A 19,702-nucleotide genomic window follows, 5' to 3' on the forward strand; every position below is an offset into this window, starting at 1 on the left:
ATTGACATTTGGTAAGGCAAATGACTCTGAAGCTCATGTCAGTCGAATGAACTGGTGGTTTTAGATACTTTGTGATGGAGCTTGTATCAAATGACAACTGTCACGTGATTGATGTTTAAAAGTTTGGAACGTTACGGCGCTTCATAAAGCATTCTCGCTTTGACAGCTTCAAGGTGTTGGTGCCTGCAAATGATGAGCCTTTCAGAGCATCAATAGACTTAGATCTATGATGGTCTTTTTTAAGTATCCATACTAATATTTAAGGTGAGCTTTAAGTAAACTCAATTTGAAAAAGACACTGTGAGCCATGTTTGTGTTTTTGAGCAGACTGTGGATGTATGCCAAATGATGCTACACTGTCAGCCACCAGCGACAGCACGGCAAATGTCTGTAGTATGTAAGGTTGCCCCCACCTTCTTTAACAAAATATGACTAACTGAATTACTGTGTAAATACCAGTACAAAGCTAATAAAGTTATGTAATAATGCTAGACTGCATTATCTTCTTCTTGTCCTTTGATAGAGGAATAATTACATTATCCAATTTGAGGTGTAGCAGATGATCTTTGCACATTTTAATCTCTGAACCAATCTTATTATGAGGATTAGCTTCTTGTTACTATGGAAAACACAATTTCTTCATTCAGAAGCTGGAGGCACTGAAAGTCACATTCCTCCTCTTATCCCTAGATAGCAGAAGGCAAAGGAACAATTACGTTATCCCGTTTGAAGTGTAGCAGATGATCTTTACACATTCTAATCTGAACCAATCTTATTATGAGGATTAGCATCGTGTTACTATGGAAAACACCAGTCCTTTATTCAGTGATAGGAAGTTACACCCAGAGTCCACACAAGGCATCATGGAGGCTAGAATAAGCGGGGTAGATGATTAGTGCAAAAAATGATGGTAGACACAGGCGCCAAAAAGTTAAACAAGCAGCAAATAGTTAAAAGAACATTTTGCTGCTGTGTCGCTTCTTTGTTTGCTGTTTGAATTTATCATGTTGGAAGTTATAGTCGATTGTGTGAGTCAGAAGACTCAGATTGATTGACAGAGACAAGCTGTGATGGTACTTTAATAAATTCAGAACTCCTAGGTGAGGTGGAGTGCCACATGTTGAAGTGAAGTCTAACCTCCAATTTCCACATACAGCGAACACGCCGCGAATCGTACTGCAGAGCAAATCCCCCCCTCTCTAGTCTATCAGAGCATTTCCACAGCCGGCGCTCCAGACCGGCAGTGGCGTATGTCTGGAATGACACTTCGCTCCTCTTCATTTGAGATATGCTGCAGGACTATTTTCATCGCCTGCCGTGATGACCCGTCAATAAGAAAGCTCCAGAAAAGGAAGTCACAAGCGTAGAATATCCAGTTCTTTCAGAATAAAAAACACAATGCATGGACTCCCGATTGTAAATCATCACTTTATCAGCATTACGTCTCATCCTGCAGCAAGAGCAAAGGGCCACCGAGAGGTCAGTGGGTCACCGAGCTACAACTGCACCATTGATGAGGAAAAGCTAACTTTTGGGGATATTTAGCCAAAGAATTTTGCATAAAATCACAGATCCTTTAAGCAAACATTAATCTTTTAACTTCCTAATGTACTCACCCAATGGCGGAAGCATTATACCAAAAAGGATGCTAAATTAAGCCCCAAAGATAAAATAGTCCGCTGCTGACATACTATTCCTGCGTGAACTCGCAGTTCTCCTGTGATCTCTGCCTGCTGATCAGGGCTGCGTGCCGAAGTGCAGTGCTCTACTGTAGACTCGCTTCCAGTGGGTGAGGTCGCTTGACTTTGGTCGGACCAAACCCGCAGCACTTCGGTGCGCGGCGCAGTCGTCCTATGTGGAAATTGTGGGTAAGTGATTTGTAGGTCATATCAGCCCTCACCGACTGTCTCTTGTCTAATTAAGGCTTACTGTTGATTATTGTTTTCTGTTTTGTGAATAAACTAAAAATGTATCTTGTTACTAGCAAAAAAAGGTCAGCATATGTTGTTGAAATGGCTTTAAAGAAAATGCTATTCTTCTGATCAGATATTGGAGACCTTAAGAGTGATGCAAAATATCTGTAGTTGATACACTATATGGTCAAAAGTATTTGGCCACACCTGTTAATTATTGAATTCAGGTGTTTCAATCAGACCCAATGCCAAAGATGTATAAAATCAAGCTTCTAGCCATGCAGTCTCCATTTGCAAATATTTGTGATACAAAGTGAGTCGTTCTGAAGAGCTCAATGACTTAAAGTGTGGTACTGTGATGGATGCTACCTTTGCAATAAGACAGTTTGTGAAATTTTATCCCTGCTGGATATTCCACATTCAGCAGTAAGTGATATTATTTGAAAGTGGAAGAGTTTAGGAACAACTGCAACTTAGCCACAAAGCAGAAGATCACTCAAAATCACAGTGTGTGGTCAACCACTGCTAAGGCGTATTGTGTGTAAAATGTTTAGGTTCTCTTTCTTCCTGGTCATGGTTATCCAAATCCTTGTCAAGGGGGTAACTGGACTTGATTTTGGATTTATAGTCTCTGTTGACCACATACTAATGATCTGGGGTCTCATTTATAACCAATACGTTCGCACAAAACGGGGCCTGAAGTTAGTGTGCGTAACAAAGTACTTGATCTCTAAAAACAGACAGTAAGCAAACTGTGACCCTTATGTACAAAGGTTTCAGAGCTAGAGGGAAATCGGCAACACACATGGTGAGTCTCACCTTTATTCATCATCCTGAGCATAAATGTTTGAACCGTAACGTCATCATTCAATGTAGAAATCCAAATGCCAAGAAGTGAGAAAATATTGCAGACCACAGCGCCTATATTTTCTTTGTTATCACCTTGTGATTTTTAGTTTGAATAAGTTTCACTTTAATGCAAGATGCACAGACAAAACAGAGACAGGTGTCTGCGTTGTACGGAATCATCTACGCTCTCTCATTCCTGAGCAAATCTTTTATCACCTGCACGTATTTAATCATATAATTGAGCAAAGTGAGTAAACGAATCCTGGACAGATCTCACAAAACTTGAATATATTCTAATAATCTGATATAGTTTATGCTGACCTCACCAGAATAAAGAGTGAATAAATAAAAGCCTTTGTACATCGATCAAACTTTTATTTATATCCGCTCTCTGCAGATATAAAAAGTGATGCTCTAACGTAATGATGAAAGGTGGATTTGCACTATAAGAGAAGCGCATGCAGCAGCAGTGTGGTGTCAGTCTGTTATTGTTTTGTGACAATTCCCTTAACACTGAGTGTTGTCTAACTGTCCTTTTATTATCAAGTACCTCTGTTTCAGTGTCAGAAAGGTTATTTCTGGTTGCTGTTGCCTCTGCTCTGCTGGCTCATTGATAGCCATTTTCATTCATTGACTGTTTAAAGTTATGGCATGTAAAGGGTGGAGCAGGAGGCAGGTCTACATGCACACATTTCCAAATGGACCGGGATTTATAAAAAAGATAACTGCATATAGATGTGCGTGGGCACAGTTTTATAAATCTGAACCATTTGGGGGCGCATGCCATTTCCAAGGTTTTGGTGCACATACACTTTTAGTCTGGATTCTATGCACTGTTTTATGAATGAGACCCCTGGTCGGTCACCTGAGAGTTGTTCACAGCTGAGTCACCTGGGTCACCTGAGAGTCGGCAGAGTTGTTGACCCAGTTTCACCCAAGGGCGTGTGAACCTGAAGAGTCCTAGGAGGACATGCCCTTAGGTGAAACTGGGTCAACATCTCTCAGATGACCACCCAGATCATTAGCATGTGGATGGTCAACAGAGGCTATAAATGCCAAGCTTGGCCCCAGTCACGTTTAGAACTGAAGAAGCCTTCTGGAGGAGAGGTGAAACATCTTCAAGAAACTCAATGAAGTTCAGTAACCACTTAATGAAGATTTGGATGGTGTGTAAAAATTGCTAACACTCTGCTGATTCCATATCTGACGAGTCCTGAAAATTCCTCTGGCATTAATGCAAGCTCAAAAACCTGTGTGGCAGGAGCTTTGTGGAATGGGTTTCCATGGCTTAGCAGCTGTAGGAAGGCACACTTTACCAATCCAACACCAAGCACTGGATGCAGTGGTGTAAAGCAGACAGACACTGGACTGTGGAGCAGTGGAAGCCTGTTCTTTGTAGTGATAAATCATGCTTCAGTCAGATTTGTGGGTCAGGGTTAGGTGGTAGAACATTACCTGCCTGACTGCATTGAGCCAACTGTGAAGTTTGGTGGAGGAGGCTTAATGGTATGGGGCTGTTTTTCAGGATTTGGGCTATCATAATCATAATGCCTCAGCATACCAAGACATTTTGGAAAATGCTATACTTCCAATTTTGTGGCAACAGTTTGGGGGAAGGCTCTTTTTTATTCCAACATGACTGAACCCTTGTGCACAAAGCAAGGACTACAAACAGATGGTTTGAGGAGTACAGTTTAGAGAAACTTGACTGGCTTGCACAGAGCCCTGACCTCAACCCCATCGAGCACCTTTGGGATGAACTGGAATGGATCGTTAGCCAGATCTTCTTGTCCAGCATCAGTGTCTGACCTCATAAATGCCTTGAAGAAAGAATGGGCACAAATTCCCTCAAAAACATTCCAAACTCTTGAGGAAAACCTTACGAGAAGAGTGAACGCTGTTAGAGCTGTGAAAGTGAGCCAAGTCCATATTAAAGTATTTGAATACAATGTGAACAAAGTTCCTGTTTGTGTAATGATCAGACAGCAGAATACTTTTGTCCATGCAGTGTAGATGGTAGAAACATACTGTGAAATTCTGAACCTTGAACCAATTTCTAAGAACAAAGGGCTCCAAATGACATTGTTGTGTGCAAATTGATTACTAATCAGATGCTTTTTATATTCAATCAAAGGTCAACCTGTTAGAAATTTGAATGATATAAACATGTTGGAAATTGCTCAAGTTAATTCTTTGGTTACTTTCATTACCTCAGTTCGCCCAACAACTCAAATGAGCTTGTCTACGCCTACCCTCGTGGCTCGCTCATCCAATCTGAAAACACCGGTTGCCACCTGCATTTCAGCCAATGGAAAACCACCAGGAACCATCAGGTGTGTTAAATTTAGTCTCAGTGAAGGACCAATGAATCAGTCTTCAGATATAATTCATGTTATGACACTGATTTCTTCTTGATGTGAACAGGTGGGAGACAAGAGTGCCAGGAGAAGTGATGACCCGAGAGTACAGAAACTCAGATGGGACATTCACCGTACAGAGCGACTACATTTTGGTGCCAAGCAGAGAGACACACAAAGAGACGCTCACCTGTGTGACCTCATACAATGAGGAGGTCTTCACTGACAGCGTCACCCTTGATATTCAGTGTAAGTATTCTGGCAGACTGCAATAAGAACACAGATTGACAGCTTTCATTTAATAAAGGAGCTGAATCTCTTATGTTTTTCTATCAGATGAACCTGATGTAATGGTGGATGGTTTTGACGGAAACTGGTACCTGAACCGTGAAAATGTCCAGCTGAACTGCCTGGCTGATGCTAACCCAGCTGTCTCTCTGTATCAGTGGAGACTGTGAGTATGACTTGGCTATCTCATGTTGAAACCTTAATACAGTGAGTTGACCCTTTGTCAAGCCCTGCTGTTTCTGGTATTTTTGCCAGGGTTAGACCAAATATCTTGTCACTGGGCTTCTTCCCATTTATAACAATTATTAATACCCCACAGTTTGACTAATATTTATCTATATCAGATTGATTAAGTTCATTTACAAACTTGGCCTCAGTGAAAGTATGGAGACAAAGATACAGTAGGAATCTGTGTCATTTGTTCATTTTATATTACACAGATAATTGAATAACAAATGAAAATGGCTCATTTTTCTTTTACTTGTTTTAAAACCAAATCAAATGATAAAAAATGTATGTTATTTTGAGTTGCTCTTGCAGACACCCCTAACACACCCTTTAAGCATTTTGAAGAAACAAAATTAGAATACACAAGTTTACCCTGATGCATTAAAAAGACTCAGCCGTCTACCCAAAAGTAGCACGCCAACAGTTGCTATGAGAGAGGGCTCTCTGATTGGTTGGTCATTGGGTGGAGGCTCAATTGGAGAGGCAGCTGTTAAGGAAGAGATTCAGTTTGAAAGGATGATCTACACTCCCCTCCAAAAGTATTTGAACAGTGAGACCAATTCCTTTTTTTTTGCTGTAGACTGAAAACATTTGGGTTTGTCATCAACTTAGACAACAACAACTTAGAGTATAGCATTATTTGTAATGAAACACAATTTTTTAAAATCAAATTTAATCCTTTGCTTGCAGTAGCTGCAGCAGCCTATGACCCACCAACATCGCCAAACTGTAGCATTCTGCTTTTGTGATGCTTTTCCAGGCTTTCCCTGCAGCCTCTCAGTTGTTGTTTGTTTCGGGAGTTACTCCCTTCAGTCTCCTCTTTAGCAAGTAAAATGCTCTATAGGGTTTACGACTGGAGATTGACTTGGCCAGTCTAAAACCTTCCACTTCTTGCCCCTGATGAACCCCTTTGTTGTTTTGGCTGTGTGTTTTGGGTCATTATCTGGCTGCATGATGAAGGATCTCCTAATCAGTTTAGTTGAATCTTTCTTTAAATTGGCAGACAAAATGTTTCTGTAGACTTCTGAGTTCATCATGTGTTACATCATCAATGATGATTAAGAGCCTGTCCCAGAAGAAGCCATGCAAGCCCAAGCCATGACATTACCTCCACTGTGTTTCACAGATGAGCTTGTATGTTTGGGATCATGAACAGATCCTTTCTTTCTCCAAACTTTAGTCTTTCCATCACTGTGGTAAAGGCTCATCTTTGTCTCATCAGTCCATAAAGCTTTGCCCCAGAATTTTCATGACTCGACTTTTTACTTTTTGGCAATTTCCGGCCTGGTCTCCCTATTCTTCTTGCTAATGAGTGGTTGCATCTTCTGGTGTAGCCTCTGTTCTTTTGTTCATAAAGTCTTCTGTGAACAGTAGATGGAGATACTTTCACTCCTGCCCACTGGAGGTTGTTGCTGATGTCACTAACAGTTGTTTTACGGTCTTTCTTTACATCTCTCACAATGTTTCTGTCGTCAACTGCTGCTGTTTTTATTGGTCTACCCGTTTAACATCTGTTACTGAGTACACCAGTCATTTCTTTCTTCTTTAGGACATTCCTAATGGTTGTGCTGGTGATGGCCAATGTTCCAATGTTTGTGGAATGGCGCTGATAGATTTTTCATCTTCCCTCAGCTTCACAGTTGCTTGTTTTTCACCCATAGACAGCGCTCTGGTGTTCATGTTGGTTACACCTCTAACTATAAGTGCTGTCTCCAAAGGCAAAACCCAAATATAGGACATATCTGCCACTCACATATTCCAATACTTTTGCTCCATAGACTGTAGGAAGAATTGGACAAACCCCATGTGACGTCAGTCATCTGCTTACAATAGGCGGACTCAAAACGGCTTTTGAAGCCAATCCGTGGACGCTTCCATGTTGAAATTGCGGTCTCAACCGAACTTTGGATCAACCTAACGGCCCGCTCACTAAGCGCGACTTCCTGTCAGACTGCTAGCTAGCATGCCGGTTGACAGAAATGGAGCCTCTGCCTGCCGAGCTATCTGTCAATCAAATGAGACGGGCCAATCAGCTTTCATCCTAAATATCGTGAAACGATCGTGGTACAAAAAAAAAATCACCCCCGTACATTGGGAGCACAATAAGACACTAGCTAATGAGACACGTTTGGTGTTTTGAACCAGGCTGTAAACCAGTTTATTTTGTGTGTCAAAATTGGCTGTTTAACAAGAGTCCAGACGGGACATCCGGTGTTCCTGCAGCCAGCCTCAAGTGGACACTCGCGGTATAGCAATTTTTGGCACTTCCGCATAGGCTTCATTTTTTTAGGACCGGAGGTTGCCGCTTGTTTTGCTCACATGAAAAATGGGTGGGTTCAAACGAAAAGTTATCCATCAAATCCAGATGTAAGTACCTGGAAATAAAAGCTGAAATATTAATCTCTTGTCTCATATTCATCTTTTGATGTTTTTAGTCTACAGTAAAAATAGAGGAATTGGCCTTACTGCTCCAATACTTAAGGAGGGGAGTGTAAATAAATATGATAAATAAATACATAAAGAACTGTTTAAAAGCAGAATTCATCTCTCCTACTATAAATTGAAGTTATTTACAAGGGCAAAGAATTGATTGAAGGTGTCCTTTGAGCACTTTTTATATATGTAAGTGATACTTTCTGTTTGCTCTCCAGTATCAACAACACAATACCGAGTAATGCAGAGATCCGAGACAACGTCCTCATATTTAAAGGACCAGTCACATATGACATACAAGGCACCTATGTGTGTGACGCAACCAACAGCATTGGGACAAGATCAGCCTCTGTGGAGGTCAGCATTATAGGTACGTTCACCTGGACTATGAGAGAAGAAAACTACTACTGCTAATAATGTTAAAGATGATATATAATAAGAAATCAAACAGTGTTGCTAGAAAAAACATACCTCTTAAACCACTCTAAACTGAAATGTTTGTTTTTTTTGTGTTTTTTTCAGACAAACCATTACCACAGATTGCAACTGGGGATGTCATCAGTGTAATCGCCTTATTACTGGCTGCTGGAGTGCTCATGGGCATCACTGTGACGGTTCTGGTGCTCAAAATAAGAAGCAGAAAAGACGACTCCTCGTATGTAAACCATCCCCTCTTTTGTTTCCTTTGTTTGCTGTTTTGTACCCTGGAGTACCACTCCTCATCTTTTATTTTCCTTTCCTCCCGGATCAGGAATGACTCTCCGTCCAGAAAACTGTCCCAGCCGATAAGGAAAAGACCAGCAGATGACATCCAGGTACCTTTGACACTTTGAAATGTCACATGTTTAAAGAGCTGCCAGACTGCTCAAGGGCATTAGAGCATCAAAATAGAACAAAAAACACTGCCAAAGCCAAAGGGAAGTGTTCCCAGAAAGCCTGGTGGCTGAAAGAAGGTGCCTAACAAGCTGAGTCACAGTCAGTAATCTGCCAATACAGGTCAGGGGTTCCTTTGTGTCAGTGAGGAAAAAACAAATGATGAACTTAAAAACGTGTTGCCATGGCAGCCATTAAATAGGGATGCAATTTTCCCAACTGCAAAAACAATACAAAAAATGTGACAATTTTCACATCCATTCTCTTATCTCCCCTCTTGAAAATGTCAAAAATGTGATAATATTAAAATCTTTCAAAAATATCCAGGCGGTAGCAGCTCCTGATTGTGTATGTGCATTTATTTCAGCGTTTGTGTTCAACAACAGAGTATAGAAATTAAGTTTCCCCTTGAGGGATTAATAAAGTGCATCCTCCCTCTTTTAGATTATAAATAGCCCAAACTGTGCATCTAGCTGGGCTGCTATTTAAATGAACTGCCAGTGTTGAAGTATTATAAATGAGCTCAACTGTAGAGTGTTCTACTAGATTTGGTAATACCACAGACTTACATATTTCTAACAAGGATAATTTTTTGTTGTTACTGCAGAATAGTGGAAATGTTATATCAGAGCATGCTGCAGCAAAATTTGGGTTCCAACTTACTTTTTCAGGTGGAATCTGTGTAACCATGAGTAGTGGACCGAGTGTTATGCATGAATATAATTTTAAGCATTGACTGTTTCCAAAAGACTTAACAGCACTGACCTTTAGAGCAGCAGAGAGAGGTGGAGAGGGTCCAAAATAAAGGAAATACAGAAAATTGACCTTTAATTTTTTAATGTTGCTGCTTTTCTCTTCCCTACTTATTTGCTATAGAGTCAAAGAAAGCAGGCATGAATGTTTGAATTGTGTGTTTCTAAATGCCAATTATGTTGAAGATGTCAGATATTTTTTCTCTCCTTTCACTCAGCAATGCTTTGTACATATTCTGGTACAGTGTTTACACACCAAAGAGCAGAAGTCAAAGTTATTTTAAGAATAATGAAAAAAAAAACCTCTTGTATAGTAGTCTTATTACTTTCTTTCTTTGCAAAGGTTCACCTTTCTAAGCATGTTATTGTTACCTTACAATGATTAACCTTTATTAAACAAAAGTAGAAAATGCAAAGCCTCTATACTACTACTCTATAGCACTCCTTGGACGTTAAAACATCTTATGCTGGCCTTTCACCAGAGGACTTTGCTCTTCAACTCTTAAAAGACTCTAAAAAGACTGACACCTGAGACCCTCTGACATCTAAAGACAATTTGTCAGCAAGCTGCTGAGTTTTTAGTCTCAGACTGAGATTTTGCAAAGACTATTGGTCACTAACTACAAGACTAGAATACGATGCCTTTTGAGATTATCTTACATCATGCATCTGGTGGAAATTCATAACAACAATTTTTGAGCAGAGAACAAGATGTAGATAGAGATGGAGAGTTATTATCTCTTATAATCCAAAGTTTTTAAATCATTTACATCAAGTAGAAACAAAAGGAAAGTTAAAAACTGAAGTAACTTCGCATGTTACTGCAACAACCAAGGGGGTCTGTGATTAATCACAATTACAAAAGTTAATCATCATGATACTTGATTCACTGAAGATCACATAATGCCCATAAAAAGGTCAAATGCAGGAGTCCTGTAATTATTTAGAGTAATCTGGTCTCAGTTTCGCCTCTCATCATACTTCATCCTTTAACTTATTTTCACAGCTTTATTACATTATCCCACTGCCATCTTCTTTTCTGGCCAATAAACTTCTGTTCACATTACCCTCATTTACCTGTGACACGTTCAGTCACAGATTCAGGATAACCTATTAGAGATGCTTGGAATGCTTTCTGTAATGTTGTCAGACACTTTGAATAATTATATTAGCGATATTTGATCATCTTATAACACAAGCCATTTTGCCCCACCTGTTATACCATATATGCACTGTCCATAGAGTATGTGTCTTGTTTTCCATATTGAACCATCTTTAACGAGTTGTATCTCTGTCATCACTTTACAGCATTCAGGACGTTTCTATGAAGAACTCCCCAACACGGCGGACTACGTGAGCTATCGACTGGCCTGCAACAAGGAGGACTACCCTGAGCCCTACTCCCCTCCAATCAACCCTCCTCTGTCGTTTCTGCCCCAGCACCCATACCACTCATCACACACAACCCCAGTAACCAGCAGCAGCAGCAGCAACACCATGTCAAAAAACACTTTCTCTCCTCCACCACACACCACAGCCATCTTTAAATACCCTTCAGTACCAGGCCTGACTTCTCCTCCTCCAGGGGTCGGGGGGTACACTTTCCCCAAAGAGCAGTACGTCTGAACCGACTCTTCATTTGTCATAAACTCAAACTGCTCCAAAGAGGACAGAAGAAACAACCAGATATTCACCTGAAGGTTTCTGGAGAGGAGGATTTGGTTTGACCCTGAACTATCAGACGGTGTCTCTACACTGGCTTCATCTTTTTGGACAGCTCCAGAAGTCAAAAGACAATGCAGCTTCTGATGTCGGACATTTCAGACAAAGTCAAATTTTAAAATATTTTCACTGTTTTGTCTTGTCTTACATTATACAGTCTATGGTATGAAAAGGGAAGATTTTTAAACCATGAGTTTTAGGATCACAGGAGGTCAAGTCTGAGATGATTTAATGTCATTTAAAGATAAATATTGCATGGATGTGTTACATTTTATTTACAAATGCTTCAAGTGTAGGATTATTTCTTTATCTCTGGTGTGATTGACCCCTCACTTTATCTGATATTGTAAAATTTTGTATAAAAAAGATGAAAAGAAAGCTTAAAAAGTATTATATACTCCATTTATTTCTACTGCCCACTCTCTATATCTCGTGTCACACATCTACAATCCTTCTACTGTAGAACAGAGGAACTCACCTTTTGCTTTACCTCCTGCCCAGATAAAATACTTTTACTGTGTTTGTATTTTGTATCTTTAATGTTTTTTCTTTGCAATGAAAAAAACATTTTTGTTTACTGAAGAAATATTGTTTCATGAAATTGATGTTTTTATTCGTGGTATTTGTGGGTTTTAGTTCTCATTGAGACTGGTTGTTGGATGAGCCTTGAATTTTTAGCATTTAAATAAAAATGATAATTTCAACTTGTGTTTATGGTGACTGAAAATTATAAAAAAAAAACACATAACACACTTTTACTATGTAGAGATCACTTTATAAACCAGACTGGACTTCACTTCACTTCCACTTTTATGTTGAGTATGATTCTGAATCCAGTCCTCCATGGGCTAATGATTTTGGTTGATACTTCTTATGTTATTTTATTCTCAACGCATTCTACTTTGTAATAAGTAAAGATTTTCAACTGGAATATTTCATTCTTCGAGATCTGGGAAGTGTTCCCCTTATTTTTTGAGCAGTGTAGATGCACTGAGTCTCAATCAGGCGTGCACATCTGGACGCTGTAATTTTACTCCATTCCTCTTTGCAAAACTGCTAAAGCTCTGTAAGGTTGTACAGGGATCAGGCATGAAAAGCCCTTTTCAAGTCCTGCAATAATTGTCTATTGGATTGAGGTCTTCTGCGTTCATTTTACCCTCTACCTTTACGAGCCTTCCAGAGCCAGCTACTGAGAAGCATCCCCACAGCATGATGCTGCCACCACCGTGCTTCACAGTGGGGATAGTGTGTTTGAGGTGATGAGCAAGATTTGGTGTCCGCCAAACATAGCGTCTGGTCTAATGGCCAGAAAGCACCTTTTTGGTCCCATCTTTTTCTCCCACTTGACCATGGAGTCTCCCACATGCCCTTTAGTGAACTCTAGTTGAGATTCAAAGAGTTTTCTTCAACAGTGGCTTTCTCTTTGCCACTCTCCCAGAAAGCTTTGACTGGTGAAGAACCGTTGTTCAGCTGTTGTATGCAGAGTCTCTCCCATGTCAGCTGCTGAAGGTTTCAACTCCTTCAGAGTAGTCATGGGTGTCTTAGTGGCCTCTCTTTCTAGTCTCTTTCTTGCATGGCCACTCAGTTTGTGAGGACAACCTTCCAAACAAAGGTGTCTTTATACTGCAATCACTTCAGACACATTCACTGCACTCAGGTGATCCCTATTTCACTAACTGTGAGACTACTAGTACCAATTGCCACTTATTATATATTTCACATTACAAATTTTTGTTTAAATATTACTTTGTTGAAATCTATTCCACTTTGACGTTTCCAGTTATCAAATGCCAGTCAGAAAAATGTTAGCATGCTATACAAAAACAAATGAAGCTGAAGTTCAAGCAGTAACACTGTTTCATACTCATTCATCCTGTCACTCAATCATGTCTCTCCTGCTTGCTTTGTTGTCCTGCTCTGGTGATCAGCTGATCTCTTTTGACCAATTATCCTGCAGCTGTCATATTTTAAAGCCACTTCTCCTTTTCTTCATAGTCAATTGTCTTTTAGTGTGATCTCCTCTAGCCTAGTCACCTCTTTTCCATCTCATAGGCATCTCAGTCCTGCTCCTCTGGAGTCTACACCTCATCACATCACTGCCACAACCACCAGAGTTCAGACTTCATCAGAAGGTGTCTTATCTCGCTACCCCTTTCATGACACGAAGACATCTGGAATACCAGCATGTTATTGACAGAGGGTGCATGTTAGCATGCTAACATTAGCTCTAGATCTCACTGTGATGTTACAGTCTCCCAGACTCAGCTTATCCACGCAGACACAATTATTTAGGATTAGCCTAGAAGCAATTTTTAAACAGGAAACTGTCATCATATTAAGTAGACCTATCATCTGTTCCACTACGGGGTCAAATACAGTTCAGAAAGGGGATTTTTAAAAGGATTTTAAGCCCCTGCATTTGCCATTCAGTTGTAATAATATGATAAAAAGGTTTGGTGTGTCAGTTGTTTAACGGTTTATTTTGTGGCTTTTTTTTTTAACCTTTATTCAGACAGGACCAAAGACAGACTTTAAAACTGGAGAGAGAGAGAGCAGGGAATGCCATGCGAGAAAGAAGCTTAACCACTAGACCCAAAGTGTGTCATTTAATATCCACAACTTCAACTTAGTTCATACAACACCTCATTTTTAAAACTGAAATACTTTCCAAGGGTGTGGAATCAATGCGGATTTGCGGATTATATTATTATAGACTTCCTTTGACTATTCTATAGACTTCTCTACCGCAGGGCGAGGACAACAGCCTCTGTCCATGTGGCACATGTACAGAACCACTGAGCAATCAGCACCTTTCTATTTTATTAACATCAGTGATTTCAGAGCCGGAAAACATTTATACGCATGGAAAAAACATGACATTGTTCAGACATCCTGCTTTTATCTAAAGTTTCTGCAGGCTACACTTTCAGTCTGCTGCTGCATGATGAAATCCTTGACAATGACTGCAGCTCCCATTAGCAGACAAGTGATGTCCAGCTCTGAGAAACCATACAGACTTGGAGCTTTCTTTATTCAGAACCCTTTTACTTTGGTTGCATCTTTTCTTTGCATAGCAAGTTTTAATATCTCAGCTTTGGAAAAGATCTGGGTCACTCTGAGACAGCTGTACTGCCTCTGGGGGACCTGAGGTCTGTGATGGTCTGTACTCTTAACTTTCTTATCCCAAACTGCTCTCCTTCTGCATGAAACCAACCGAATACACACCGAGATACATGTATTTGTTTTAGCCTTTTATTACTTATTAAATTTAAAAAACAAAACAAAAGAAAGGCAGGGTGTGTAATGAAAAGGAAAGTCTCTTATCAATTACAGTGGTCTTTGTTCATGTAATTTTTGAAAACAGGCTTTGGTAATTTGGAGTGAGTCCGATATGCTTAAGGTGGTCAGCATATACCTAAATCTAAAATATCAAAACCCATTAATACCTACTAGTCATCTCTTTGAGCAACATCATAACTCAAACTCCATCCATCCATTTTCTATACTGCTTATCCTGTTGAGTGTCGAGGGAGGCTGGAGCCTTTCCCAGCTGTCACTGGGCGAAAGTCTGGGTACACCCTGGACTGACTTATAGAGACACACGACCAGGCACGCCTACATTCACACCCACAGCAAATTTAGAGTCACCAGTTAAAGCCTGAGTATGCAACATTCGATGAGAACCGTGTAGAATCAACTCTACTCCCCTCCCTTCCTGTTCTTCTCCCTGTTTGAGTTTCGTAGCTCTGCCCCTCTTCTCACATACCTCCTCGCGAATGTGCATGTCTGCTCAGTAGAATACTGATAGTGCCAAAGCTCTGGTGGAGTGATATTGCTCAGCTTTTCCACTGAAATCAATGGCCGGATCATAGGCAAGGAAACACTTCGTCTCAGCATGAACAAATTCTATATGGGACCGAACACCACCAGTAACTCCTCCATTGTATCAACTTCTCACTGAGCTGAGAGGCGGAAGCACACCTTCTACAGTGGCCAATAGGAACGCTCCCTCTGACCTGAGCCTTGATTGGCTTGGGAGTATAGCCTCCTCATTGGCTGGAGCATCGTCCCTTGCTGGTTTTCCTCAAGTGAGAGTGCAACGTGAGGAGGCATTGCAGAAGTGTGTTATTCTGTTAGATGGCTTCAGTAACAAGACCCTGAGGGGTTGTGTTGTTTTTGTGGGCATACAACACTAAAAATAAATCGCTTACTACAGCTTTAACCTAACAAGCATGTCTTTGGTGGTGGGAGGAAGCCAGAGTACACGGAGAGAACCTACACATGCACGCGGAGAACATGCAAACTCCACACAGAAAGGCCCTGACCAGGAAATGAACCACCAACCCTCTTGCTGTGAGGCAACAGTGCTAACCCTTGTGCTGCCGTGCAGCCCATAACTCAAAGTCACTATAACTGAAATATTTTAATGTTGTCTCTAGTCCAGGTGTGCGTGTGAATAAACTAAGCAAAGCCTATGGATTGGCCAGATCCCATGTCTATCATCACTTGTGCCAGGTCAAAGAATAAACTGATCAATCAGTATCATTTGAGGAGAACAAGGCGGTGGCTACCGGTGTGGTTGAGTTGAACTGCATGCATGTCAGTGAAGAAATTAGTGTTGATGCAGCTATAGCAGCAGTTTAATCAGAAGTGGACAACATTTCTTCAATGAAAGATGAGCAAAGAACTGGACCAACAACTCTTCTAGGGGGAAACGGTGTTTTGTTTTTCTCCCAACTGGCTTTGACAAGAGTTTGATTCACCACCTGACTCCACTGATAGTGAACAGCAGGAACTGATGCCCTGATGCTTTGTGTTTTTTACCTGTTGGGGCGGCATGCTCCTACAATGTATTCTGTTTTTTTATTTGTTCTGATTGGCCTGTAATCAATGTGACAGACCAAATGCTTGTCCAATCACCCTCCAAGATCTTTTTAAAGGGTCTTCCCAAACGCTGTTCATAGAGAGTTGCCCAGATGGATTTGATATACAGTCATGTGCAAAAGTTTAGATCACGTGGGGCACTAAGGGTTTATTACAGGGCCTGATATGCCACAACCTGGGGCTGAAAGGCAGCCTCAGGTTATTTTACATTTTACTGACTTCAACTGGGCTAAAATGTTTTTGCGTTTCTGTTAACTAAAACTAGACTGAAACATTCAATAGAGAAAATGACTAAAAAGTGACTGAAAATCAAAGGCTTTTGATCTAAACACTATGAGCAAAAAAAAAAAAGAAAAGAGATTTAAAACAGCTGCCAAAAAGGGGGGACATCTGTTTCTTTTTCCCTGTAAGCAGACTGTTTACTCTGTTTTTTAAACTGTTTTGTAATTAGGTGTTGCAGGTCAGTTTTTTAAGACAGATTTTTGAGCTTTTTATGCCTTAATCAGTGAGGAGGACAGTGGATAGAGTTGAAAACAGGGATGAGAGAGTGGGGGAGAGTCATATGGGAAGGTACTTGAACCCCAGCATGGGACTACTTGGGGCTTTGCCTAATCACTAGGCCATCTACACCCCTGCAGGTCAGCTTTTTGACGTTTAACCTTTGGTATCCTTACCCTGATCTTAACTGGAAGTTTAATCTGGTTTTATTTAGAAGGTTTTAGCTTGTACTTCCATTTTGACTGGGGCAGCGTCTCACCATAGTTGTCTGCAAGAGGGACCATCTGAGATCTGTAGTCTGCAGCCAGACTGCCTTGCAGTAATCTCAGACATGCACCTCATTATTTGATGCACACCTATAATGATTATATATCAAGACCCCTTGGGGCACAAGGCCCCAGGCAACTGCCTGTCCCTGACTAATGGTAAAACCACCTGTGAATACAGCATATGCTGTAAATGTTTTAAAACAGTGAATTATCCATCAATGGAGAGGAATATCTCTGATCATAGCTTTCTTATCTTACTGTTTCAACACATGTATTGCAATTTCCTTTGACTGTTGTATTTTTTCTACCTGGATACAACAGCTTCTCCCTCATCACCTGCTTTCTTTTTACTGCATTTCAGTCTTTGCCAACAGTGGAAAACCGATCTCTGTCCTGCATTCATTCATGACACACCTCTCACATTACATTCTCCACTTAACACGCTCTCCCCCTCTCTTTCTTTCTTTTTTAATAAACGCATAAACATGCATTTAGGACAATTTATATACAGAATAACAATAATAATATCATAGACGACTATGTGTGGCAGAATTTGGCATCATTAATCAGACGCTGCGGCTTTACATCTTTAAACAGTGGCTCCCAGAGTGTCGAGGTCACTGTATGTTGCATGTTGTGAGGAAACACAGACCAACTCTGTGCGATGCCAGATTTGTAAATCTATTTTAATCCTAATCCCATCAGTAGTTTACTCTGCTCTCCGGGCCTCTGAAAATTAAAATCTGAGGCCTTTAATTGCACAACTGGACCAAGATAGGATTTTTCTTTAATTAAAAGAAAAGGTTTCTCTTTCTGAGCTCTAATTGTCTCAAAATTTAATTATTTGTGCAGCCTAAGGGTATGCTGAAAATGTTTAGAAATACAAAGGACAGTCATAAAATCTAATCTAATATCCTGTTTATCACCCCCCACTTTTTTGCTCATACACTGTAAGACTGGCTGAAATTAATACTGTCCATCTGTATTCATTAATGTGCACACCGATGAAAGCTTTCATTACTCTAAACTCCCAATTATAAACTCATGAGCTTTAATAACTTTGTTAATGTTTGTGTTAGGAGATTAAAGTAAAGATGAAGATGGACACCTGTGTGGAGGAATGTTCATGTGCAGAGCCTTGATATCAGATATTAGTTAATGTGCAGGTGTGTTTGGACAACTAACCTGTCCTCCCATGCATCTGTCTTGTATAATAGATGAGTTCAGTGTTATTCTAACCCTGCAGGAGAAAGAAAGAGGGATGGAGGGATAGAGAGAAAGGAAAAACACATGAATAATTGAGACCAAATCAGTTTAGTGACCCTCCGTACCTTCCTACTCTCAGTCTCATAAAGTCAACAGGATTCTTCGTGTGGATCAGGGAGACGATCTCAGGTGGAGGGCGACTTCTGACTGACTGACTGGTTTGTGGGCCGGAGTTCTACTTTTTATATCTGCAACTTTTTTTATTTTTTGAGTGAAAAGACTTTTGGACTCAGGATCATCATGATACCATGGTGGCCCAACTGCTAGGGCTGGCATTTCTTTTTCTACGTTACACCTCTACTGAGGCTGATTCTACTGTACATGGTAAGTCCAATGTCTTTAGATTGGTTTCCACCAATTTATAGGAGTATTTATATTCGGGGCAAATTAAAAAGTCCTTTGATAGCATCATAGTTTCTGAAATATTTATGCTGCTGAAGAAGCTGAATGAATATCAGTCATGATCAATGAAAATGAATGTGTTTTAAGTTAACCGCTTAAATGTGTATACATGTCAGTTATTAAGTAAAAAATATATATATTTAATTTGGAAAACCTTTGTTTAAAATGAGTATTGCGGTAACTTTCCTAAAACTCATACTCTAATACTAGTAGGATGAAATAATAACAGTAGATAATATCAAACTGTCTGATTCATTGACATGGATATGCAAGTAAACTGAAATTAAACTGTATGACATTTGCAAAAGCTGTGGTTCTCAACAGGTGGGCCAAGGTCCAAAAGTGGGTCGCTGAGCTGCTTTCAGTGGGTCATAAACGTTGGCCTAGAATACAGTCTATGGAAGCCTTAAGCAGACACAAATCCATAGTATGAACTATGAAAAGACTTTACCCCCCTTAGTAAGATGTCAGCTCCCCTGAAAGCTGGATTTGTGATATTTTGGAGGGCCTTTAATATACTGACAGTCATCTCTGACAGCTCTTGATGAGGGCTGGTTTTTTGTGATAGTTTTTGATTTTGAAGCTCATAGAAGTTTCAATAAGCTAACTAGCAGAGTATAATATGGTCCTGTTTTTTAGAGGTTATGGGATTTCTTCCCCTGAATGAATACCACACATATGAATGCAAACATGCTTTACTAGCTTAGTCTTGTTTTTATAAAAACATTTTATTCCACAGATAATTTGTGCTACATCTGTGAATTTTTCATTTATCAGCTAGTCTTAAATACAAAGTGAGCTCCCCAAAAAGTGGTGCTATCATTTGAACAATGCATACATAAATGTATTATGAATGCAAGTACATTTTCTCAATATCTTATATATCATAAGATATATAAGATATCTTTATATATATATATAAAAAAACAGTTTTCCCACGATACTCTTAATTTCTGGAAATCTGTACA

The 19,702-nt window shown here is 40.0% G+C and overlaps 1 protein-coding gene across 3 annotated transcripts in view; it reads left to right on the top strand.

The window, feature by feature from the left end:
- Nucleotides 1-12,075, top strand: part of nectin1a (nectin cell adhesion molecule 1a) — a 47,212-nt gene extending 35,137 nt beyond the window's left edge. For all 3 annotated transcript variants that reach the window (XM_041801522.1, XM_041801523.1, XM_041801524.1), the window contains exons 4-10: nt 4,978-5,095; nt 5,187-5,368; nt 5,456-5,573; nt 8,287-8,438; nt 8,591-8,723; nt 8,820-8,883; nt 11,002-12,075. In XM_041801522.1, coding sequence (XP_041657456.1) covers nt 4,978-5,095; nt 5,187-5,368; nt 5,456-5,573; nt 8,287-8,438; nt 8,591-8,723; nt 8,820-8,883; nt 11,002-11,319 — 1,085 coding nt within the window. In that variant the 3' untranslated portion in view covers nt 11,320-12,075. The remainder of the gene's footprint in view (nt 1-4,977; nt 5,096-5,186; nt 5,369-5,455; nt 5,574-8,286; nt 8,439-8,590; nt 8,724-8,819; nt 8,884-11,001) is intronic.
- Nucleotides 12,076-19,702: the final 7,627 nt, after the last annotated feature.

This window comes from Cheilinus undulatus, linkage group 12 (genome assembly GCF_018320785.1).
Source record: "Cheilinus undulatus linkage group 12, ASM1832078v1, whole genome shotgun sequence".
NCBI classification, from domain to species: Eukaryota; Metazoa; Chordata; class Actinopteri; order Labriformes; family Labridae; genus Cheilinus; species Cheilinus undulatus.